Source organism: Protopterus annectens, chromosome 11.part0, assembly GCF_019279795.1.
Source record: "Protopterus annectens isolate FY-2018-M chromosome 11.part0, PAN1.0, whole genome shotgun sequence".
NCBI classification, from domain to species: domain Eukaryota; kingdom Metazoa; phylum Chordata; order Ceratodontiformes; family Protopteridae; genus Protopterus; species Protopterus annectens.
Genome location: NC_056745.1, coordinates 1224130787 through 1224157347, shown reverse-complemented (window position 1 = coordinate 1224157347; position 26561 = coordinate 1224130787). Strand labels below are relative to the sequence as shown.

The 26561-nt window shown below is 41.7% G+C and overlaps 1 protein-coding gene across 1 annotated transcript in view; it reads left to right on the top strand.

The window, feature by feature from the left end:
- LOC122815807 (arylsulfatase A-like) overlaps positions 1-26561 on the top strand; it is a 294200-nt gene that overhangs the window by 123931 nt on the left and 143708 nt on the right. Inside the window, exon 6 of the mRNA XM_044088606.1 lies at positions 1384-1511. Within this exon, the coding sequence (XP_043944541.1) occupies positions 1384-1511 (128 nt within the window). The remainder of the gene's footprint in view (positions 1-1383; positions 1512-26561) is intronic.

The window sequence follows — 26561 nt, the reverse complement described above, 5'->3', positions numbered from 1 at the left end:
GAATGATGGAGATTTAGTGTAGGGGCCTCACATGCCTACGTCACAAAGCAGTGACAGAAGACTGTGGAGAATGATGGAGATTTGGTGTAGGGGCCTCACATGCCTACGTCACAAAGCAGTGAAAGAAGACTGTGGAGAGTGATGGAGTGTTGGTGTAGGGGCCTCACATGCCTAACTCACAAAGCAGTGACAAAAGACTGGAGAATGATGAAGATTTTGTGTAGGGGCCTCACATGCCTAATTCACAAAGCAGTGACAGAAGACTGGAGAATGATGGAGATTTGGTGTAGGGGCCTCACATGCCTACATGACAAAGCAGTGACAGAAGACTGGAGAATGATGGAGATTTGGTGTAGGGGCCTCACATGCCTACATCACAAAGCAGTGAAAGAAGACTGTGGAGAGTGATGGAGATTTGGTGTAGGGGCCTCACATGCCTATGTCACAAAGCGGTGACAGAAGACTGGAGAATGATGAAGATTTGGTGTAGGGGCCTCACATGCCTACGTCACAAAGCAATGACAGAAGACTGTGGAGAATGATGGAGATTTGGTGTAGGGGCCTCACATGCCTACATCACAAAGCAGTGACAGAAGACTGTGGAGAATGATGGAGATTTGGTGTGGGGGCTCACATGCCTACTTTCAGTAAAGCTCTGATTAATTGTAATACTGTTTCCATGTTCATTGACAGGATCTGAGTAATATAAATAAAACAGAATGACAGTACTACCCAGAGAATATAAAGAATGTTTATTTATAGCAGCTGTCTGTATTGTATATGAACATGCGGTTTTGTCATGTGACGATAAAGGCATTGCTGATTAGTCATTTTAATGTAGCACTGTGTCTTACAAAAGTATCTTTGTTCAGAAAATGAAACTACAATAAATAAATAAATAAAAAATAAACAATTTGCATTTTTGTTAATGTAGTCTTTAAAATACTAGATGTATTATTTAACAGTCCACCTTATCATCCAGTTATAGGGTTAGCACTTAAGTTGTGTGTGTTTATTGCAGACTTGAGTAACACTTGTCTATTAAACTTATTTCAGATCACTTACATAAGATTTTGTAAATTAACTTTGTTTCACATATAGTGTTCATAGTGCAGTCTGGTTGTTAGTAAATGTAATGTAAGGTTTGTGGAGTTACTATACGTGTATATTGACTCAGATTTTAATTACTGGACATTGCTGGCTGATGCTTTATAATAAAATTGAATGAGCAAAAATTAGGAAACTGTAAACATCCAACTTTCTAAAAGCAACCTGTGTTTCAAAGACCACATCAGGTTGCTGTGGTTTGCAAATAGTCTTGCAAACTAAATATGTTTTTGCTTGTAAAACACTCTTCTGATTTATAAATTCTGCATTTTACAGGGGTGACCCATGAATTGGCTAGCACCTTGGACCTGTTACCAACTATTGCTGCCTTGGCTAATGCCAAGTTGCCGTCAGTGCCTCTGGATGGTTTTGACATGCAGGACATACTTTTCAATGGACCAAAGGTAATGAATTTGTTTCTTAGTTATTAATTTGTTTGTTTTTTTCTTCTTAAGTGTTTGCAGAGGAGATAGCTATCATGTAAAACTGCATAGTAAATATAAGACAGTGCTATTGTTCAAAATCATAGGGAAGGGGGCTGCAAATCTGCCAGATGTACCATCTTTGACAGAGGTATTTGTACAAGTTTGAGTATTTTTGTTCAGTGATGGAGATGACTTCAAAGCAGCATCTTCAACAGTGCATTTCCTACAGCACAGTTAAACCTGTTCCTATAGTACATTTGGAAATATTTCCATTTGTATTTTGGAATAGTACATTATATCTGTGTGTGACTGTCTAGTGGTAAAAATAAACTATGGGTATTGTGTTTATGATTTTTTTACACTTACTGTTACTCTATATTGCCCCCATACTCACTCATGGTTTGCTGTGCTCCTCAGTTTATTACATTCCAATTCCAGCACAAGTTATGTTACAAACCTTCATTATTCGATGTCTCTAGCAAATACTTACTTCATACAGTTGTTTTTGCTGGATTCCTGCCTTCACACTTCTTTCCCACAGAACATATCCTGTTTAAAGTTCCTTATTAGAGTGCATTCTATTACTGGTACTTGGGTTAAATGTTTGTTAGACACTGGCATTGTGGAAAATATTCTGCTTAAATGCTGGTAAAAATGAAGTGAACTAGTTAGATATAGACAAGAAACTGTTAGGTTTGGAGAAATGCAACCATGTCCTACCATTCAAAGCCTGAGAATACTGAAATTACTTATACAAAATAATTAGTACAATTTCTGCTTTGTAAAGAGGTCTAGTGATCTCCTCTCCCTTCATAATGTTAATAAATTCATGTCTGAAGACATAACTTTGGATGGGTAAAGGTGAAATCACCCCTTTCGTGTGATATTGGCAATTACTTTTAGTGTGAACCCACACTGCAGAAATAACATGTATTTATGGTGTAAATAAAGCCTAAGAGCAATGTCTAGGGTGAAAAGACAGAAAAATGTGAAAAAATAATATTTATTTTGTATAGCAGAAATATTCTGCAGATATTTTTGTAGAGGCTTCATTCAAGTTACAAAGAAGTCTTATAGGTATTTTCTGCATGACATTTTAATTGTTATTTAAGTTTGGATGAATTAATTTTCAACAGAAATCTGATGAAGTCTTTATTTGTGGCACCAGTCGATAAAATTTTTAACCGTGTTACACTTAGGTTTGTTTTTATTTTTATTTTTCCAGTGTGTGGCTGTTGCCATATGCGGTTTTATTTTATCAGTTTTATTTTCATAGTGGCACCAGTTGTTTACACTGGTGTGGACTCTGGTGATCTGATGGAAGAGACAGTTATGAGTTCACAAGGGATTAATAATGATGGCAGAGCTCATAGTCCAGGATCACCCCTCCACTACTATTTCTGTCTTTGATTACTTCCATAATATGGATGAGGAAGGTGTAGTGGAAAAGGATGGTTCTGTTTCTGAACAAGTATAGAAAATTATGTCAGTGAAGGACAACTTGCTGAATCTCTGTGATGAAGTTAACACCAGCAATTGCCATTATGAAAAGATGGAAGGCAGAATTAATAAACTGCTTTTTTTCTCACCTTGTGTGTGTTCCAAAAGATATGTAGTAACAAGGACACTGCAGAAATAAGATTGTTTTATGGATTTTTAGAAAAATCCATAAAACATAGAAGAATTGCATGTAACATTAACTATTTTCAAGCATGTGTAGACAATAATAGAGTGCCAAGATGTTTGAGACTTGGAAAGAAGTGCACCAAAGAGTGTGATAAAGAATTTGGAAATAGGTGGAATAATATTTTGCAGAAGGCTGGTTTAGAGTTGATTGCTTTTTTTAAACTAAAGAAGGAAGAATTGATAAAACTGGAAAGTGTGTTATACAGCAGCATTAATGAATTATATGAAGTGGTAACAGAAGATAAGGTTCTGGTACAGATGAAATGTTTAGAAGACAAACTCAATAAAGAAGAAAAGACACTGAAAAGCAAGAAGGTTAATACATTTCAGAGAAGCAGATGATCGTACGTTAAGGAATTACTGGCCAACAGGTGGCGACAAAGAAGAGGAAGCTACTAAAGTTTTTTTTTTTAGACCAACAAGGCAAAGAGAAAAAGAAGTTGGGTCAAAACAGGAATTAACAAAAAATATGGAAGTAACACAAAAAAGGGCAAAAAAAATATTTGAAATGAAGGGAACTGCAACAAGAAAAAAAAAAAAAAACAGCAGACAACTTGGATGGATTATTAAAAGGAAGATGCAGTTTTCAGGTGGCCACTCAAAGGAATTTATCCAGTGTTTGAGGGAGTATTAACAGCTTAATGGGCCATCATTAGAGATATGTAATAACTTTAAGATATTTAATGTGTCTAGAAGAGGCTTGACTGCAGAAGAAGTACAAGTGCTGCAAAAAGGGCTTGGTTTTATACCAGCAAGGCAAGCATCTACAGTAGTCAGTCACTGCACTTAAACTGTATATTAAGAAAATACATCTGGCTGCTTTCTTTAAAAATCATGTTCAGTCCACCACCACCTGGAGTGGTGTAGTAAAACTCAGTATGGTCATCCCACCACAGAATAGTGTTACTGAGGCCTTTGAAAAGGCTTGTGAAAAAGATATCAGGGAAGCCTTGTTTAGGCCCAATAACTTCACACATTGTCTAGTGATGGTTCTTTGCAATTCATAAAAGCAGACAAAGGGGGCATAACTGTGGTGATGAATGTGGGCAGATATAAAGAAAAAGTGTTTGATATGCTCTCAGGTGAGAACTTTTATAAAGAGGTGGACAGAAATTACATAGAGGAACAATATAAAGAAATTGATTTTGGACTGCACAGTAGTAGCTGGATTTTGTAACAACTCTTTGAAAGAGATACTGACTGAGAAACTTTCAAGATTAGAGATAATATACGACATTCCTAAGCCACATAAGGATGAAAAAGACCCCCCTTGAGACCAGTTATGTTAACTATTGGCTCAGAAACTGAACGTTTAGCCAACTGTGAAGAATGAAAAGTTAAGAATGTAGTAAAATGTATTGTATTATATCAGATATTAAAAACACTGCGACTGTATTATAAAGATGAATAACATTAAAGTGACAGTAGATTACTTTTTTGTAACTGCAGGCATTACAAGTTTCTACACTATGATTTCCACTAATTTGAGATTAGTATAGTGTAAAAAATAGTTGTGCAACAAGTCTGATTTTACACAAAAAGAAATTTGAGTTTACTGTGGATCTGTTGGAATTAGTGTTGAAATAAATTTTTTTGTATTCAGTAAGTGTTAACAAAAGATAAGGGTGTAGCAATGGGTACAGAGATGGCACCCAGCTATGCCAATGTAATGCTTGTGCAATGGGAAGAAATGTGTGTGTGTGTGTGTGTGTGTGTGTGTGTGTGTGTGTGTGTGTATATATTATATATATATATATATATATATATATATATATATGTGTGTGTGTGTGTGTGTGTGTGTATATATATATATATATATATATATATATATATATATATATATATATATATATATATATATATATATAAATGATAGGGTCTTTCTAAAAAAATGATGTGAAGTTGTTCAATCTCACCGTTTGTTCTTACACGTGGGTACGGAGCCGATCCATCGGCTCTGAGCAGGCTGCTTTCCAAACTCAAGATCTCTCAGTAGCTTGAGGCATAGCCCCTATCCCATGATGCTCTCTGACTAACCTCAGATCTAGTTTGCCACTGCAACGGATCGCAAGTTCTCCAGAATGCTCGGGCATGTATAATTATTTTTTCTGTCTTTGGGCTATTTGTACTGTTAGAGTTTGTGAGTTTATACTCCAATTGATATATACTTTGTACTGTTATTCCTTTTTAGGGCTGTGTCCCTGTTGTTGTGTGATTTAGTCGTGTTTCTGTTGTTGGATTGGTTGCTCTTGGGCCTTGCCTCCTTTTCGTTTAGGCACTCCTGTGCTTCCCTCTTATAGTTGAACAGGGCCCTGTCAACTTCTTTTCCCTATCCCTTCTCTTTAGATAGTGTGTTATCACTATAATATACTTAAGTAGCTGTATCCCATATATTTAGGGATAGTGTGCTTGTTGATATAAATATATATATTTAGAACTTCTTATAGTTCCGGTTTTTGTGTTGTGTTATCAGGGACCTGATAACTGTGTGTTACTATGTCTGACCAAAAAGAGAGACAGAAGTCAGGTTTCAAGAGGTGTGACTGTGGCAGAAAATGTCCATTACAGACAATCATGTGTCCTGTGTATATTGTTTAGGAGCTCTGCACTTACAAGAGGATTGTTCCATCTTCTACTCTTTTAGTGGCAGAGTTTTGTTTGAAAGGAGGAGAAAACTTATAGACAGAGGACTGTTAAAACCTGAATTTTAGGAAGCCTTGGATAAGACTGACCAGATCTCCAAGTCTTCGAAGGGTCAAAGTCATCAAGGGTGTCCTCAGAACCCAAGTCCTCGGTTCCGAGCACCTCTGTTAAGGTGCGGTTGCCGGTTCCTAAGTCATCAGAGCTGTGCACCGAACCGATGTTTTGGAGCCAACCTTCTGAGCTGGAGCTGGTGTCAGAGGTGTTGAAGTCTCCAGTCCTCGAGCCATGGCCTCTTTGGTCCCTTCGACCCATTCTTCTAGGACCCTTTCAGACATCGATGTGGATCGTGTGGTGCAGAGGCTTTTAGAGAACCCGGCATTGGCTAAATTACTCTCGGTTTCGGCCCAGCTGGGTTCAGTTCCTACTACCATTCCTTTGCCTGTGCCTACTCCTCCTCCAACCTTACCTAGGCCTTCGGAGCCAGAGGCGGAAGATCTGATGGTTTTGGATCCCTCGGAGCCGAGTCCTGTCCCAGTGACTTCGGCTCCATCCACCCTGATCTCTTCGGTGCCATTTGAAGAATCTCAGAGCCGACGCTCTCTCGTCGGTTCCGAGGGGAGAGTCAAACCGACGCATCGGTTCTGACCCTTCCTCTCGGGGCCTCGGTGAAGATGAGCTCGGGTTCGGAGCCAGTGGTCTTGGCACCGGGGAAGCCGCCTTCTTCCTCGGAACAGGCGGGGTCCTTGGGTCGAGACTCCGGTGCCTTTGATGCCATGAGGAGGGCAATGTCTGCCAAGACTCTCACTTCTTCAGGTCTTTCCTCTTCCTCCCTAAAATACTGCGTTCTGCCTCTACATCACAGGTCCCTACTAAGCGTCGAGACCCAGAGCCTCAGGTAACCCCTTTGGGTGAGACCTCAACAGATGGAGCACTGATGGGGTCCCCAGAAAGAGACTTTGCAAGAGGAGGCATTTGGATTCCCATTAGGAATCCTTGACAACAGACACCGACTTAGGGGAATCAGAAGGGTCCCCGCGGTCCCCTCTGAGGATGTCTCCTTCGCAGACATCCTGGAAATACTGAAATGGAGGGGTGACTGGAAGTCCATTACTCCAACTGAGGATGAATTGGTGCTCCTGAAGGCCTTTGGGTCTCAATCTTCCAACACCTGGGTTACTCCGCCCTTCGATGAACTTATGGATGTGGTTGCTCGAAGGGCGTGGGAGTCCCCTGATTCCATGGAGCCAGTCCCTCGGAGGCCCAATAAATTTATCACTTCCCCTTCAGACAAATTGTACCTCACTAAAGGAGTTCCTGTTGATGCCATGGTGGTGGCGGCGGCCACCAAGAAAGAGATGTCAGAGACCTTTACTACTGTCCATCCTCCTAATAGAGACTCTAGGACTATGAACAGGTATGGGAAACGCATCTTTAGTTCTGCGACATTTGCCAGGAGATCACTTAACTACCTATCCCATTTTACCCGTCTTCAGCGAGATCTCCTACAGGAACTTGGAGGTACTCTAAATGGTAACACAGATGAGGCTGTCTCTGAGAAGGTTACAGCTCAGCTTTCTACCCTGAATTCCATTGTCAATGCGTCCATGCGGCTCATTTCCTATGCAGCCGATGGGTCGAGTCGAGCAGCAGGTTCAGCGATAGCTCTGCGGAGACAGTCCTGGATGCGCTTATGCTCCTTTGCGGAAGCCTTCAAGTCTTCCTTTGTCAACATCCCATTTGATGGCTCTACCTTGTTTGGGCCACAAGTCAGGGAGACTCTCACTAGGTGTGAGCAGGAAGGAAAGACTCTATCTGCCGTAGGAGTCCGTTTTTCCACCCCTACCAGACCATACCCCAAAGGGCAGAAAGGTGGAAAAATGTGGTTCCGGAAGTCCCAAGGAGCTTTCCAGAAATCAGAGCAGATCTAGACACCACCGCCGCAATGGTCAGATTAACTCACGAAAGAGTTATCTCTCTACGAAATCATGTGTCCCTCTTGCTAAAAGAAAAGAGAGTCCCTGCCTTTCAGGTTCTAAAACTTTTAGGCACCATGGCAGCCACCCTCATAGCGGTTCCTCTGGGATGGATGCACATGCGGATACTCCAATGGTTGCTTTTCACTCAGTGGTCTTACCAACAGCTCGCAATGTCCTTCAAGATCCTCCTAACAGACGCTTGCAAGAAGGACCTTCTCTGGTGGCTGAGCAGTCATCAGGTGACGATAGGTCGACCATTTGTACTTCCCCCTCCTGTAGCCACGGTGACCATGGACGCTTCCCTGATAAGGTGGGGGGGGGGTTCAGGGAAGGACTGCCCAAGGTACCTGGTCAGAGATGGAATCTCATTTGCACATCAATGTCCTGGAGTTGAGAGCAGTGCTTTTAGCGTTGCAGCACTTCCACGACTCTGTGCCTCAGGACACGATTGCAATCCAGACGGACAACATGTCGGTGGTCTGGTACATCAACAAGCAGGGGGAACCAGATCTTATCCCTTATGCTGAGAGGCCTTGAAAATTTGGCAGTGGACTGTATCCACCGGGCGCTTTCTGATAGCAACACACATCCCGAGGAAATCCAACCTGATAGCGGACAAACTGAGCAGAGCTATTCTGTTGCCTCACGAGTGGTCCCTGAAACAAGAAGTGGCGGAAATGATTTTCCGCAGATGGGGCCAGCCTTGCTGTGACCTATTTGCATACCCGCTGAATGCCAAATGCAGAAACTACTTTGCCCTGAATCCACCTCCGGGGGACAGCCCAAGGGATTCACTCTTACACGATTGGCCCTCGGGTCTCCTTTATGCCTTCCCTCCAACTCCTCTGATCCCCAAATTTTTACAGAAAGCAAAGAGCTCGGGAAGGACTGTTATTCTGATAGCCCCTTTCTGGCCTCGGCAGATATGGTTCCCCTTCCTCTATCAATTTCTACTGGAAGAACCTTGGTTTCTGGACCCAGTGCCAGACCTTCTGACCCACTCGTCAGGAGCGCTTCACCCCTCTCTGCAGTCCCTCAAATTGATAGCTTGGCTGCTCCACTTCCCAATATAGCCAGGTCATACAATTTGTCTTCAGCAGTGCAACATATTTTTATCTCCTCTCATAAAGTCTCCACCAGAAAACTGTATAACAGTAAATGGAAACATTTTATGCATTGGGCCTTTCAACATGATATTGATCCCTATGTCGCTCCAATTGATAGTGCTCTGGAGTTTCTCATTATGCTTTTTCACAAGGGTGCAGCAGCAGCCACTGTAAGAGTTCAATTGGCTGCAATATCCAATTTCCAGCTGGGATTGGAAGGCTCTAGTCTGATCTCTCACAGATTATGTAAAGCCTTCCTGAAAGGGACTCATCACTTTAGGCCACCTGTCAGACAACCAGTTGCTCCCTGGAATTTAAATTTAGTACTATCTCAGCTTATGCTTCCACCCTTTAAACCGGCATCTTCTTGCCCCCTGAAGTTTATTTCTTGTAAAACAATATTTTTGGTAGCTATTACCTTAGCTCGTAGAGTTTTGGAACTGCAAGCTCTTTCTATCAGACCTCCGTACCTGTTTTTCATCCCGACAGAGTGTCCCTTAGGACGAATCCCACCTTTCTTCCTAAGGTCTGCTCCGAAGTCAACTTGAACCAATCTATTGAGCTACCCACCTTTTTCAGACACCATTTCAATAAATTAGAATATATGTTACATAAACTTGATGTTCACAGACAACTGAAGTTTTATTTGGACAGAACAAAGGAGCTTAGGAAATCTGAACAACTCTTTTTATCCTTTGCGGACAATAAAAAGGGGCTGCCTGTGGCTAAAGTTACATTGTCCAAGTGGTTATCTGATTGCATAAAATATATATACTCATCATCCAATCAACCTTTAGAGCATAGTGTGAAAGCACATTCTACCAGGGCTGTGTCTACATCTTTGGCTCACGCAGCCCGTTTGCCTTTGGATACTATTTGTGCAGCTGCTACTTGGTCCAAACCCCATATGTTTATCACTTATTACAAAGTGGACAGGGCCTCTAGGGACAGGGCTTCCTTTGGTTCCACTGTTCTCAGTAATGTACTCCCATGAGCCACCCAGGATTAGGGTGCTTGGGACACTACCCACGGGTAAGAACAAACGACGAGTTTGAACAACTTCACATAAAGAAGTTATGTTCTTACCATAACATTCCGTGTGAGTTGTTCATCTCGCCTTTGTTCTTACATCCACTCCCACCTTCCCCTCTCCAAGTTCTAGAAGAACGGGTGTGACTGGTGGTCTGGTTGGTCTGACTAGTTTCCGTCTCTCCAACCAGGGTAGTGTTTGGCAAATTGTAAATATATGTATATGTGTATATATGTTGGCATATTAGTCATATTTTTTCATGCTGGATTCAGCAAACTAGATCTGAGGTTAGTCAGAGAGCATAATGGGATAGGGGCTGTGCCTCGAGCTACTCGGAGATCTTGAGCTTGGAAAGCAGCCGGCTCGTAGTCGATGGATCGGCTCCATACCCACGTGTAAGAACAAAGGTGAGATGAACAACTCACATGGAATGTTATGGTAAGAGCATAACTTATTTTTTTATTGATTAACTCATTTTTATATGGGAAGGAAATGAAAGTTTGCTAAATGAGTTTAAAAATTTCTTAAATAAGACTACTAAATTTCTTAGGTTTACATTCAGTGTCAGCAAAGTCAGTATGGTGTTTGTGGACATTTCGATTAGTAAACATGTGCAAATGAATGCATTTTAACCAGCGTTATGAGAAAAAAAGTTGGAGCAACAACTATTTAAAGTACGACAGCATGCATCTGAAACAAATGAAGAGAAATGTAGTGAAGGGCAAGTTTACTTGTGTCAGAGGATGAAGAGTACAGGACTGAAATTGAACGGCTGAAAGATGTTTATTGAGAGGGGGTGCCCCACTGAATTAATCAAAGGTATTGGTAATGAGGTGTATGAAGGCAGAAAAATGTGTACAGAGCATACACTCAACAATCAAATAACCAAAATTTAGAAGGAGAATCCCCAGAGACAGATAGAGATAAACTTGATAAGGTGCTTACTTACAGTTTGTACACCCGTGCAATAAGAAATATTATCAAAGAAAATTGGAATATTTTCAAAGGGGACAAAGTGTAAGTTCTTAGTTGTGGAGGAACCAGTATTTGTAAATAAAACAGTATATAACTTGAAAAATGAGTTAGAAAAAGTAAATAAAAACAAAGGTGGGACTAAGCTGGTACTGAGAACAGGTTCTTGTCTGAATTCCTCATACTGCAGGTATATGGTTAGTAGCCCATCACTTTTTTTTTTTATAAAAAATACAGAAAGATCATATCCTGCCTGAGTTGAGTCCAATATCTGGTTGATTTTTTGAGATCTCTCCCATGGTTGGGCTGATCTTGCTTACCTCAGGAGTCTTCAAATAATTATTTCTTCCTGAGTAAGTTCTCACTTCAGGAGGCTGCATCCCAGTCAACCATCAGTCCAGATATTGAGAGATAAGTGCCGTGTTGGGGAGATGAATTTTCTTGTTTGTATTTATATATTGCAGTTGCATGTATTGCAGTTGCTAGGCTTCTTATGTTGAGCTGATATCCAGCAATGACTTATTGATTGATTTGCTTGATTTGATTGATAGATTGATTGATTGATTGATTGATTGATTGATTGATTGATTGATTGAATGATTGGCATTTGTTTGCTGGGAAAGTTCACCGGGTCAAAAAAAAACATTTTCAGTGGAGGCCCGGGGAGAAAAGCTCCACAATATAACAGTATATAAAATATAAAACTGTGTTGTTGTGTTTTATATTTTATATTTTATTTTTTTTATATAAAATATAAAACAGTACATAAAAAAAAAACGATTAGAAGATACAAGCAATATTCACAAAACAAACAGTAACATACAATAGTTGAAAAAGTGTGCAAACACACGATATGTACATACAGGTAAAAGTTATAAACTAATCAAGTGATTGTATTATTATACACTAGAGGTAAATATACTGAAAAAAAACAATAACTTAGCAGTATTCTCAAGGTGTTTTGAGGGTATAGGCAGTAGAGTGGAGTGAAGGTGTAGATAGTGTGAAGGGCAAAGATGGATAGCAGAGGAAAAGTTAAATTAATTGTTTTGAGTAGTGATAAAAGAAAGTTTGAAGGGGTAAGGATGTAAATTAAGGTGTGAACAAACTTAGAGTATAGGTAGTAAGGTTATGGAAGGATGAGAATTGAGACATGTATTGCCATAGGGTGGAGAGGTGTTGCTTCAAAGATTTTTTGAAGGAAGCGATATTACTGGAGGTTCTAATAGCTACTGGGAGAGTTCTAAAGCTTGGCAATAGAGAAGGAATAAAGCATGTTGCCATCTGGGAGTTTAGTTTTGTCTACTTGCAGGAGAAATTGATTTTCAGATCTAAGTGGCCTATTTAGGTGGTAGTGGGTTAAGATGGAAGAGAGGGCTGGGCATTCTGAGGGTTTGTAAATGATTTTGTGAGCTATGATTAACTGTAGGTAGGTTAGATGATGTGGAAGTTCAAACCAGTTAAGTGATTTTAAGGCAATGCAATAATAGAAAGAGCATTTTGCATTGGTTGCAAACTTGGCTACCTTAGTTTTTAGGGTGTAGTGGATTTTAATGAGGAGAGGAGCACCATACAAAAGTGAAGGTAAGAGAAAGGTTAGGATGAGAGTACACGTAGTGGAGCAGTTAAGATAGCATTTTGCCGGTAGAGGGTGCCTAGTTTATAGTTTGTTTTTTTGATATTGTGGGTGTGAAGGTCGAATGTCGGATTTTCGTCATGGGTATAACTCCTAGAAATTTAGTCTGGGGGACAACCTCTACAGTAGTGTTGGTTTGTCTTCTGTACACAAAGTATATTCAGTCTTATAAAATACACCCAGTGTGAGATCCAGATTCCAATGTCCATTTAATCTTTTGCCTTGGCCTAGAACTTGACGTAGTTATCTGCAACTTTTGAAATGTAGCCTAGTCCATGTAAACAAGCAGCACTGTAATTTCAGGAAATCCAAGACCTATAGTGCCAACACCACTTTAATAAAGAAGACACCACAGAGTAGGAGAATGTTAAAAACGACCAACAATTATTTAACATATTTAACATTTTCCTGCTCTGTGTTGTCTTTGTTATTAAAGTGGTGTTCATACCATTAGTCTTAGATTTTCTGAAATCACAGTGCTGCTTGTTTACATGGACTAGGCCATGTTTTGTTTTCCAGGTTTGTCATGGTGGGACTTATTTGCTTTGGTTTGGTATCTGCAACTTTTGCCAGATGTTTCACCCTAAGGTCATTAAGTCATGTGTGCAGAATGTAAGCAACGGGGTGGCATGGATATCCAGACAAAAAAGAAAATGCAACATGCCCATAGAGAGGGAAGATGGGGAAACCCTCTAACCTTCAGTTCCAGCAGATACCTTTTAAGCTCAAGGACAGAAATTCTGCAATGATAGCAGAATGATGTCAGCCCTAAGCAGTGATGCTTGTTCAAGCCAAGGTCTCTAACATCACCTTTAATAAGCACCATGCCTGCTATCAGTAGGGCATCCCCCCCAGATACAGGGCTGGCTTTAGGTCAGCTGGTACCCTAGGCAAAAATGCTCTGTGGCCCTGTCCCCCCCCCCACCGAATTCATCTTGATCTGTCAAAGGTGGTTCTGACGAACGTAACTAAACCACAACCAGTTCACCAAAACAGCCTTCAGAGAACATTGAAACTATTTTTGTAGGAGGCAAGCCCCCTTGCACCTCCATGTGGGGGACACCCCCACCCTAGAATTATATATACCAACTCCAAGGTCGCACAACGGTGGAAAAAAAGGCAATCTCCACTTTCATCAAAGGCAATTTTAGTGAACTGGCTTTGGTTTCTTTGCATTCTGTGAAATTGCCTTTGATGTATTGACATGCTACACACACACACACACACACACACACTCACACACACACACACATATATATATATATATATGGGATCACTACATAATCTCGAAAGTTTTAAATACTGAATTTCAAACTTTCGAGATTATATATCCGAAACCCCTAATTACCAAAAGACCAAAAGCCCGAATTTCAAAATCCCAATCATTGGGAGTTTGACATTCATGCTTCTGGTGTTGCAGTATGGTGGAAGGTCAGGTAAGTATCTATGTTTAAATGTGTTGGCTAGGGTTTAGTGTGTAAGTGTGTGTTGTGACAGTGATGTGTATGTGCGAGAGGAATGTAGGTGTGTGGTGGTGTTTCATGTGTTTGTGTATGTAGTGCGACCTTGGAGTTAAAATATTTAAGTAGGGGGGTTGTGGGGGGCACAGCCCCCCACATGGGTGGTGCAGGGGGGCTTCCCCCCCTGCTTGTCTGTAGTTTAGTTTGTGTGTTCTTTTTCTGAGGGACGGTGTGTGTATGTGTATGTGTGTGTGGTGTATGTTGAGTGTAGTTTTCGGTAGTTTGAATTTCGCGGTTTTGATGTTTCAGGTATTTTAGTGTTTTGGGTATTTGGTCTTGGGATTTTGGGCATTGGTAGTTTGGGTTTTTGAGATTTAGTAGTGGTTCCATATATATATAGAGAGAGAGGTATAAGGGTCTATGTATTAGTTTCCCCCTCAAGTGTTTGGCAGTGCTCTGTACAGACTAGGAAACTTTGAGTGACATTTTTCCTGTAAAAGGCTTCAGTACTTAATACACTGAGCTCACATCCAGGCATGTCTAAAGATCAGTTCACTGTGCTTTCTCCTGTCAACCTGGTGAACTTGGGCATCCTGAGGCAATGTAGCAACTGCCTCATGTACACAGACAACCCTCTCCTCTTACCCCCAACACTGTGACTTGTGAGAGATGCACATATATAGTCAAATTGGAAGCTAAACACTCTCCAGCCAAGACTGGATTAGCCAGTCAAGAGGAGAAGGTTAACACCTGCACCACAACACATTCAACACATAGCCCTCCAGAACTTACACCACCATAACCCTCACATAGTAACACAAAATGCGCACCTACGTTTGTGGAGGCTGTCAATAAAAATCTCCCCAAACAACAGAGACCTCCGAGGCAGAAACGCAAACAATCACCACATCCCATCACAAACCATGAGACTCATAGCTCACGTAAACAGTGTGCCACTCAACCAAAGCCCATAAGGCAAAACAACTTACCCAATACACTAGTCACAGGTGACTCAATAGTAAGGCACACTAATGTCCCACTCACTAGGTTGAATAATGAGAAATTTATGGTCAGCTGCCTGTCAGGTGTCAGGATCCGCCACATAACGCACGCACTTAGGTCACTCCACAACAGGTACCAATATGACTCTGTCATTGTCCTTGTTGGTGTGAATGACCTGTACCTGCCTGTACTACATGAAAAGAGACATAGAGGAGCTCTCAGATCTTGTAGCCCAGGCAGGTATGACCCTGGCTCTGAGTCGCATTCTACCGTCACCCAGAATGATACCACAGTACAAGCAGAAAATGATTGACTTCAACAATTGGCTAAGTTTCTGGTGTCATTCGAAGGGGATCCAGTATTTGTCTGCCTGGGATGACATGATCGACAGACCTCGATGCTTCACCAGAGATGTCCTGCACCTGTCACCCCAGGGATTCTGGATACTGGCCAATGATCTTTCCACCCCTGTAGTGCCTTTCTTAGGCAATCTCCTGAAGACAAAATTGTCATCATAGCAGCTACAAGCAAACGAACTTTGAGGGTTATGCTACTCATTGCTAGAAGTCTAAATCTCAAAATGCACTCACTCGAAGCAGTCCTTAAAATGCAGAACATCGACATCTGTGCAATGACCGAGACCTAGTTTAAGGCTCTGGACAGCACCCCAGCACTACCAAGCTATAATTCATACCACACCTTTCGGCCTCTAAACCTGGACCCGAAGCACTAAAGGCGGTGGTGTCTTCATGTTCATGAAGGATATGCACACCTTCAGACTAGTAGTCCAACATACCGCATCAGAGATACTTCAGGTACAACTAACACTAGGTAAAACTGCAATCCAGGTTTTAGCCTGCTGTAGATCCCCCACGTCCCAAGACTCCCACTCCACATTTCTAAACACACTGGAAAATATTAGGGTACAACCCAATACCCTTATACTGGGAGACTTTAACTACCCCTCCATTAACTGGGAAAATTACTCATGTACCAACACACTTGCTTAACGTTTTCTGGAATTCATTAATTCCAATGCCCTGGACCAACTCATTCTTACTCCCACCAGGGGTAGAAACATCCTTGACCTGGTCATTACTAACATGGGCGACCACTGCTCTACACCAGTAATCAACTCCTCCCCGGTCATATCTGAGCACAAGCTAATCACCATGGATATCCACATCCCACCCTCATCCTCCCTAAAGGAAACCACCTTAAAAAACTTCTCCAAAGCCAATTTTGGGCTTCTAAAAACAGAGGTGGCTGAATTCACGATACCCATGCAAATGGAAAATAGATGCATGACGTTTGAATCATACATCAGTGCACTGTATGAGCACATACACAAGTGCATGAAATGGTCCATACCAAACAGAACCAAGATGCTCTCCTCCAAAAAAAAGGAAGCCAGTCTGGTGGTCCCCCACCATAAACAAACTCTGCAGAAGGAAAATCTGTTGCAGAAAAGGGTGCATTCCCAAGACTGGAAAAAGTCCCTTGTTAGCCTCAGCAAAAAACTGAGATCCATCATCAAATCCTCTAAAGCTAGCTATGAAAACAAAATTGCTGAAGATTCTAAAGACAACCACAAGGCATTCTATAGTTATGTCAAGAATCTACATGGCAGTACTCAGATCTGCTTTGAGTTACAGCACAATGGCATTGCATATACAGAACCAACTGATATTGCCAACATATTGGCTGACAGGTTCAGTGCGAACTTTACCCCCCCCCTTTCACCCCCTAAGGGGCCTATCACAATACCTGAGGAATGCCAAGTCCCTGTTATCACAGCTACAGAGGTAAAAACCTTGCTGTCCAAAGCCAAGAATACAGCTTCCATGGGACCTGATAATATAACTGGCTGTGTTCTACATGAATTACAAATTAACTGGCACCTCACCTGAGTACCCTGTTCAACCACAGCCTCATTTCAGGCTTTGTTCCTACTGAATGGCACACTGCTACGGTCATCCCACTCCACAAAGGGGGAGTGAGTACAGACCCTGTGAACTACCACCCCATTAGTCTGACGAGTCTGATATGTAAGGCTATGGACTGCATCATCATGGACCTTATAAATAAGGACATAGAGAATTTCCAAACTCTGGACCCCACACAGTTTGGTTTTGTGAAAGGTACATCATGCCTGCTCAACCTGGTAGACTTCTTCGAGTCTGTCACCAGAGCTGTAGATAAGGGCAAGGTAGTTCACACAGCCAACCTAGATCTTGCCAAGGTCATTGACACCATCCCTCACTCAGGAATCACAGATAGACTCATTAAACTAGACATAAATCCGTATGTCATAAGATGGGTTGCCAACTGGCTCACTGATAGAACCCAGACTGTGAAAGTAGTGGACTCCAAATCTGACTCCCGACCAGTTACAAGTGCTGTCCCACAGGGATCAGTCCTAGGTCCTCTCCTGTTTGGCATCTACTTCTCTGAAGTTCAAGCCAACACAAAGGGACTCTGGCTGACCAAGTTTGCAGATGATTGCAAACTGGGAAACATTACTGATTCTCCAACTGATGTAGGCATTCTACAAAAAGGCTTCACTGACACCATTGACTGGTGCCAGAGCCATGGCCAATGCCAAAAAGTGTGTTGTCATTCCCTTTGGGAAAAATCCAGTGCCCATGAACTACCACATAGGTGGTAGTCCACTAAACACCGAAGGCGTGATAAGAGACCTGGGACACAGGTTGACAGCAACCTCTCCTTTGATAACCACATTGCCACTGTAGTCATAAAGTCCTTCTATGTGGCACATCTCATTACAAAAGGTTTCTCATCCAGGAAGAAAGAGGTCATAATCCCTCTCTACTTGTCACTCATTAGACCTATTATACAATATAACGTTCCAATTGGTATGTACCTCACTAGACACCTACAACAACTGGAAAGGCCGCAAAAATACCTCACTAAGAGGATCTTAGGCCTTAGATACATGCCCTGTATGGACAGACTCAAAAAAACTCCAGCTATACTCTGTCTATTATCGCCTACTTAGAGGCGATTTCTGCCCTACAAAGTCATGTCTTACCCAGAGCTGCTAGATATGCTACACCTAAAGAAATCCCAATCCCTCCATGCCACACGCTCCAGGGACCTAAACCCCATTACCACAATAAACAGAACATGCTGGAGGGACAAGTTCCTAACCCAGAGACATCCCATACTCTGGAACAAACTTCCCATTCACATCAAGCAGAGCACTTCACTGGCCTTCTATAAGAGAAATCTTGATGAGTGGATGGGCAATAGGAAGTTCACCCCAGAGATCACTTCAGTGGCCTTGCTTGACAGGGGCACTGGTAAATAATTTTGGGCAGCATGATGCCAGGGAATATTCTTGGGCTAGGCTTATATAGGCTCCAAGGCCATTAGTGTAGTACACACTTATGAACCTATGAATCTATATAAATATACACACACACACACACACACACACACACACACACAGGTTTGTATTTACATATCCATCTGTCTATATATATATATATATATATATATATATATATGTATACACACACATACCTACACAAACACACCCACCCACAACCACGCAACACACAGTATGCCTCCTCACCCTTATACAAAAAAAAAACAGTCACCTTCTACGTAGCCCTCTGATGTCATTCTTGGACAAAACTGAAAAAACAAATAGGGCGTATTTACTGTCAGACATATATAAACAGCATGCTTCTTTACTCTCCTAAAAGATAGCCACCTGTATATGCATCTGATGTTTGATTGTGAGGAAAATGGGAAAAAAAGTAGTTACTCTAATGTTTCCAATTTATTTTAGACAGTACACTGCTCCTGTGTAAGCTTAGTGACCCTATTTGCACACCGCTGAGCTTTAGGGGAAAGTTAAAGAAGTAATGACATTATCCCCAGCTCTTCACACAAGCTAAAGCAGACTCCTTTGTTCACCTGTGAGCAGGGCTGGTTTTAGACTCGGTGTGGCTTAGGGTAGAGGCCACTGCTAAACCTATCTCAGAATACAGTTATACAGCTTTTGTTTGGGTGCCGTTAACCACCCAGAAGCTCTGAACATCTTGGCATTCTGCAATGCATTTTATTACCCCCCCCCTTTTTTTTGGGAAAGGACTGTAAACCGAGCAACAAGAGTGTCAGTGACTTTTATCCAGAAAAACATCACCAATCTGTTGTAGCAACATCTGTGTACAGTTTAGATGTTAGATTGTGATAAAAGTGGCCATGTAATTTATTTCAACTTCATTTCAGTTGCCACAAATTAAAATATTCAGCTTTGCCTCACAAAAATCACATTAATCCATCAAAGCCAGAATAATAAGAAAACAACAGCAGGCAGTTAGTCACTTTCTTGCACAGACAATCCAAACAATTATACCTACTCTGTCTTCATATCAGTTGTCAAGTTAAGTAGTCCATCTTATGTCTTACAAATGCACACTAGTCCTGCAAAATATTTTATTGGAAAGGACCAACCTGTGAATATTTTTCTATTTTAGGCAATGTCAAATTGACAAACCTACTGTCATAACAAATAAAACCCAAAGAAACCTGAAGGTGTTACTGCTTAGTGCTAGGAGCCTAAACAGGAAACTCCTCACTCTGTAGACATTTGCCCTATTACTGAGACATGCAGTGGGATTCAATAAACTCTGTGTAAGCTTTGCATAGAACCTACACAAAGTTTAGATGTGTGCGAGGTGAGCAGCAGCACTCATTACATATTCATGCCGTGCACTGGACTTAAACATAAGTAAGTGAGATTTTGTAGCTGGCAACAATGTTGCTGGCCAGGAAACCATGTAAGTGAACACGGATAGCACTCCTTTTTAAATCAGAGCACTGAAGGCCATGGTTTGCGCAGAATGCCACAATAATAATCAGGGCTTCACAGATAGCTGTCAATCTCTTAGTGCAAGACATCTGGACAAAGGCCAACATAATGAGGGGACAATAACCCAAAAACAGGGAATTATTTGACATATTTGCCGTATAGAAATGTGCTAGAATAACCAGGGGTTGGTGTTAAGATACATGTTTTGAAGGATTTGAAGTCTGAAACTCATGTGTACATAATTATTAAGTCACATCAGTACTGAGATCATCCCAATCGTATGGCAGAAAGCCACAAATTTAAGGAACACATCTGGAAATTCTTTGAAAATATGGACAGTTGAGAATTATGAATGTTAAGTATATAGCGTAAACACAGTACAGAACAGTGTACCTAGAGTGCAGAGTATTGTGAAATCCCATTCCTGGCATTCTGTACTGAAGTTGTGTAAATGATCTATAAGGGTACATATACTGCCATGTAAAATAAACACTCAGGGGAAGTGGGTGCAATGAATAGGGCCACACATATGAACTGAAGGAATGAACGCGGGGAAAGAGGACAGGTGAAACAGCCTAATATACAGCAGATGAGGGCATGTCAATGGAAGACAGTTGTAGCAACAACACCAGTCACACATCAGTATGGTACAATAGGGACTGCACAGTGAAAATGCGTATTATGTGACTCATACAAGGTGACAAAACAATGGAGAGGATGTCTGTGTGAGATAATCATCCTTACATGATTAATGCAGAGGACATGCATCAGGGATCTGACATACAGCTGAGGTAGGGTGCATATCGTGAAGCTGTGCAAACTGATTTGCCTGAACATGAGTGTAATCTCAGCAGAGGTCTCCAGCAAGTGGGACACAGTGAAGGCTCATGGGCAACATTAAAAGAAGCAACCACAATCATGGACAATATCAGAATAATACCACCAGTAATCCCATGCCTCTGACATAACATATGTGATTTACAGTGATCAGAGATGATTCTGCACAAACACACTTGTACAACTATTATGATATATCCACACTGTATGAGGGTAATCACTCACTCTGTCCTGGTACTGTAACATCTGCTGAAGGTGTTAGGAGGGGCACTGCTATACCTGTATGTGACATTATGAAAAATACAGGCTAGTTGACTGGTGTGCATGGCATGCACACACACACACACACACACACACACACATATATACACACAGATATATGTATATATATATATATATATATATATATATATATATATATATATATATAGTTTACTATCAAAATCTCAAACTTTTAAACAAAATCTTTTCAGAACCTCGAACGGTAATACCAAATTGCAAAATATTATTTAGGTGAAATGTCGAATCTGCTGAACGAATTCAGCAGATTCGACATTTTTGCCAAATATCAAACATGATATCAGGTAAGTGCAACTCCTACACTTTACATCACATTTTTGCAAGTGGACAAGCCCCCCTTGCACCCCCACACCCCCTGCTAACTATATATTCCAAATCCGAGATCGCACTACAGTGAGCAAAGGGATGACTATCCCAATCCGCATTGTACCACAATCTCTAGTCATTGGCTCGAGTTCATATCAGCGAATGCACAGTGGCATTCACTGATATGAACTATCGAGCATGTAATGGTTGGCAACACGGCAGTTGGCTATCTGCCATCCGATATCCCATCTAAAGAGAATCTGTGTTCGGGATTTTGATTGTAAAGCATTTATATGTGTGTGTGTGTGTGTGTGTGTGTGTGTGTGTGTGTGTGTGTGTGTGTGTGTGTGTGTGTGTGTGTGTATATATATATATATATATATATATATATTTATATATATGGGTTCCCTTTTTAATTTCGAAATACTGAAATCCTGAATTTCAGTATTTCGAAATTAAAATACCGAAGTCTTGAAATACCAGTAAACCAGAAGCGCGAAATTCAAAATCCCAAAGTACGGAGATTTTGAATTAGCGCTTCTGGTGTTGTGGTGTGTGAATGGTAAGATGTGAGTTTGGGTAAATATGTATGTGTATGTGTGTTGGTTAGGGGCTTTAGTGTCTGTCAGTGTGTGTTTTGACTGTGATGTGTGTGTGCGAGGGTGTGTATGACGTGTGGGAGTGAGTTGCTTGTGTGTGTCTGATTGTGCAATCTTGGTGTTTGTATATATAAGTGGGGGGTGCTTATCTGTAGTGTAGGATATTATATTTGAGTTAGGGGGAAGTGGTGTGTATGTGTTTGTGTGTGCTGTATCTGTAGTGTAGCGTTGGGATTTTGAATTTCGTGGTTTTAGGGTTTCAGTGTTTGGTGTCTTCAGCTATGTAATTTCGAAATACTGAAATTCAGGATTTCAGTATTTCAAAATTACATAGTGAATCCATATATTTATATATATGTGTGTATAAATACATAGAGAGAGAGAGACAGCACAATCCACACTGTCAATAATATTATCCTTGCCATTAATTGTCAAACACCTATGTATGTACTGTGTATCACCAGAACAGGTAGCACACATGCATCTGGTGTAACAACTTGATGGGGGTTCAGACGGTAATGTTTATGCCCCCCAAAAATTACCTATGTATGGCCATTAAGCTGTGTGACAGCTCACTGTGACAAAGGTGGTACACTTCAGTTACACATCAGTGGAAGATGTTTAGGGAGGTACATGAAGAAGGGTGTATTGTACTCAGTTATGGCCTCTGATGTGGATGTCCTTCACATAGTCAGTACTTGTGTTACATACAGGGGCGTAATAATCACTGTGACTACATGCTGGTGGATGTTCCACTTACCATCTTACCCCAGGATACAGGTCACATACCTATTGGTCTGATTATAGGGTATGATGTCCACATCATACTTGGGTTGTGTGTTTGTTTTACTGACTTAACAAATCCCTCCATGTTTTCTTGTCATTGCAGGTGCTGTCATGGCTGTGGGAGCAGTCTTTGGTGTGTGTGCTGATACTGTCTGTATTATACTAATGTCACAGTTGGAGTCAATCTTTGCCCACAATATGTAGTCCTTTGGGCAGCTGTTTGGACACAGGATGTGTATGTCATCTGTGATGTCCATTACTTAAATAATGGACAGGAAAGGCCCTAGCAGACAGCCATGAGGTACAAACCTAATCACTGGACCTGAGATATAGGTCACTTCACACATGTCAACATATTTAGATGCCATGTATGTGATACAGTGGTCTACCCACTTGGTGATATAGGTATATGGCCACATCTGACAGTGCTGAGTGAATACTTCAGTGTGGATTTGTGTCAGATGTCTCGGGCTTGTCAAGTTCAAAAGGATGATAGTGTTGTCATAGGTTCATAGGTTCATAGGTTCATACTAGGCTATCTGCCCTAGGGCATTTATAAGCCTAGCCAGAGTGTGTGTGGCTTTCACCACCCCTTAGGATGAGAATACTATACCCATTAGTTTGCTGTGCCTCTGTCCAGCAGTGATACAGAGATGATTTGATCTCCCATCCACTCGTCAAGATTTCTCTTGAACAGAGTCAGTGAGGGGCTCTGCCTCACATGGACTGGGATTCTGTTCCATAGTGTAGGGAGTCTCTGGGTGATGAATCTGTCCCTCCAGCACGCCCTATTTATATCCGTGTTGAGGTTTAAGTCTCTTGCTCGTGGCTCTGGTGGATTTGGATTTTTTTGAGGTGGAGCATGTCCATTAATTCCGGGTTGGACATGGCCTTGTATGTCAGGCACAGATCACCTCTGAGCAGACGGTATGCGACTGAATAGAGCTGGAGTTTCTTCAGTTGGGCATCGTATGACATATGTTTGAGCCCTTTATCCTTTTGGTGAGGAACTTTGGGGTCTTTCCAACTGCTGCAGGTGTCGGGTAAGGTACATTCGAATGGGGGCGTTGTACGGGTCATTGGTCTGATAAGTGAAGAGTACAGGGGTACAATGACCTCTCCTGATCTGGATGTGAATCTCTTCATGATCAGGTGGGCAATGTAGAAGGTCTTCCTAACCACTTTGGCAATGTGAGTGTCAAAAGAGAGGTTACTGTCAACTTGGGTCCCCAGGTCCCTGATAACTTCTTCCGTGTTTAATGGATTACCACCTATGTTTTTCCCAAAGGGTATGACTATACATTTTTTGGCATTTAGCTTAAGGCCATGGCTCTCATACATGCCCTCGATGATCTCTTTGAGGACATCTATCAAATGTAACAGACATGATGTAGCATTAACAGCTCACACAGGTCTGTTGCACACAGCTGGGATATCACTAGTGCCCATTTAGAGAAGGTCCATGATGACATGTTGGTCTACCTCATAGATGAGGGGAGTCAGGATGCAGCTATACATGCATGCACCTGGTGCTGTCCCCCCTCCACCAATTCACATGGATGCATATTGAAAACACCCTTATATAGCAACATAGTTTGTGTGGAGGGTGTGCTGAAGTGTGTATTAAACCATGTCAGGAAGGTGTATTATGATGAGTCATGTGATAGATGATCTGTGATGTCACAGCCCATTGATTCTGTCTGTCTGTTAGGCCTGGATGTAGATAAGACAGTGCATACTGGCTATCCTCAACTGGCATAGGGTTTGAGCACTTACCCCACACAGGGATCATTGAGAAAGTCTCCCAGCTGGGGATTAATCCTCATGTCACTAGATAGGTAACCAGTTGGCTGACTGACTCACTGACAGAACATATACTATGAAAGTTGATGAATCAACCTGTACCAGTAGAGTTGTCACCACTGGTGTACCCCAGGGAATCTGTGCTTGGCCCTTTACTGTTTAGAATCTATTTCTTGACAGTTCAGGCTAAAGTATATGGCCTTTGGCTTACCATGTTTACTGATTCCTGCATACTGGGTGCAATCATTGAGTCCACCTACGATGGTAACATATTACAGGAGGGGTTACTAGAGACAAATGATTAGTGACAAAGCCATATAGTCTACACATAAATGCAGAACTGTGTCTTTATTTTGTCCTTCTGAAAAGTGGAATTCCATGCTAATTAAAGCATTGACTACAGTCCTGCTATTCTGAACCCCAGTGATGCAAGCACTGGGAACCCATGTAGATAGCAATCTGAACTTCGAACACCAAGTGTCCACACTGGTTTTGAAAGCCTATGTTGTTCACGTCATAAGTTACTGTATCATATTCAGATCTTAGGATTGTGTGACAGCACCATACTCGAACCTCATCAGAACACTACTAGAATATAATGCTGTCTTTCACATGTACCTCACCAGACACATGCAGCAGCTGGAGAGACCACAGGGGTTTCTCACCAAGAAAACACAGAGCCTACAAACCACGCCATGATGTCTGTGGATAGACTAAAGGCCATGTCACTGTAATCTGTATTGTATAGGATGAGTTGACTTCTGCCTGGCCTACAGGCCAGTCTCTGACCCTGCCCTGGTGAGAATAGTGCAGATCCATAAATCAGATATTGCTGATGACATCAGCAATATCTGTTCAGGAGAATATAGTAGTAACAGTGTGCCACATGCTGGTGTAAAAGGCTCTCTGTAATGTCAAGCAAGAGAGCAAACACAGACCCACCTCCAGTTGAGTGCAGTAAGAATAGAACCCTACCCAAGTACACAGTGCCACAGTTCAAGTCTGACTTGGAGTGTCACAGACAATCAGCAGTGTCTGTTGAGGAGACTATGGTAATAACAGTGTCCCACATTCTGGGTGTAAAAGGCTCTTTGTAATGTCAGGTAAGAGAACAAACACACACAGACCCATAGCCCCAGTTGACTGCAGTGAGAATGGAACCCCTATCTGTCTAACTGCACAGACTACAGTACTTTACACAAGTACAACAGCACAAGTCTGACTTTTGCAAGACAGGTCAGCTTATAGTGGATAATAGCATGGTATGTTGGAGAGAAGATGTTGGGAGGCCTGCATGAAATGGATGTATAAGCATGTGCAGCTATCAGAATACTGTCAGTCCATGGGACTGGAGTGGTAACTGTAGTTTATGCACTTCTGCTCTTTGGGCTAGACACACACACACTTGACTGAAGTGAGAACAGAACCCCTACCTGTATAAGTACACAGACTACAGAACTCGGTAGTTTACAGAAGTGCCACAGTACAAGTCTGTCTTTTACAAGACTGCAGGTCAGCTTATAGTGGATGGCATCAGCAGGGCATGTTAGAGAGAAGATGTTGGGAGGCCTGCATAAGTTCATAGCTTCATAGGCTCATAGGAGGTTACTAGCCTAATGACCGTAGGGCATTTACAAGACTAGTCATGTAAAAACATAAGTACCCTTATTGAGCATAGTTAGCAGAAATATTTTGTAATCAGCACTGAATGGCCCTGTCCATGAGGGACATAGGTGCCACCCCAGGGGTGAATTTACAATCACCCATCCAGTTGTCAAGGTTGAGCTTGAATAGGGTCCTTGAGGAGTACTGCTTCACATGCAGTGTGAGCCTGTTACAGAGGAGTGGCAATCCCTGGGAGATATATCTGTTTTCCCAGCATAAATATAGGCTAGGTTGAGATCCCTTGAGCAAGTTATTCTTGTCACATTTGATTTGCAGATGTCCAGCATTTCCAATAGGGCAGGGTCTGAAACTGCTCTGTAGATGAGGCATAGGTCACCTCTCAGCAACCTGCATGATACTGAGTACAATGACAGGTCAA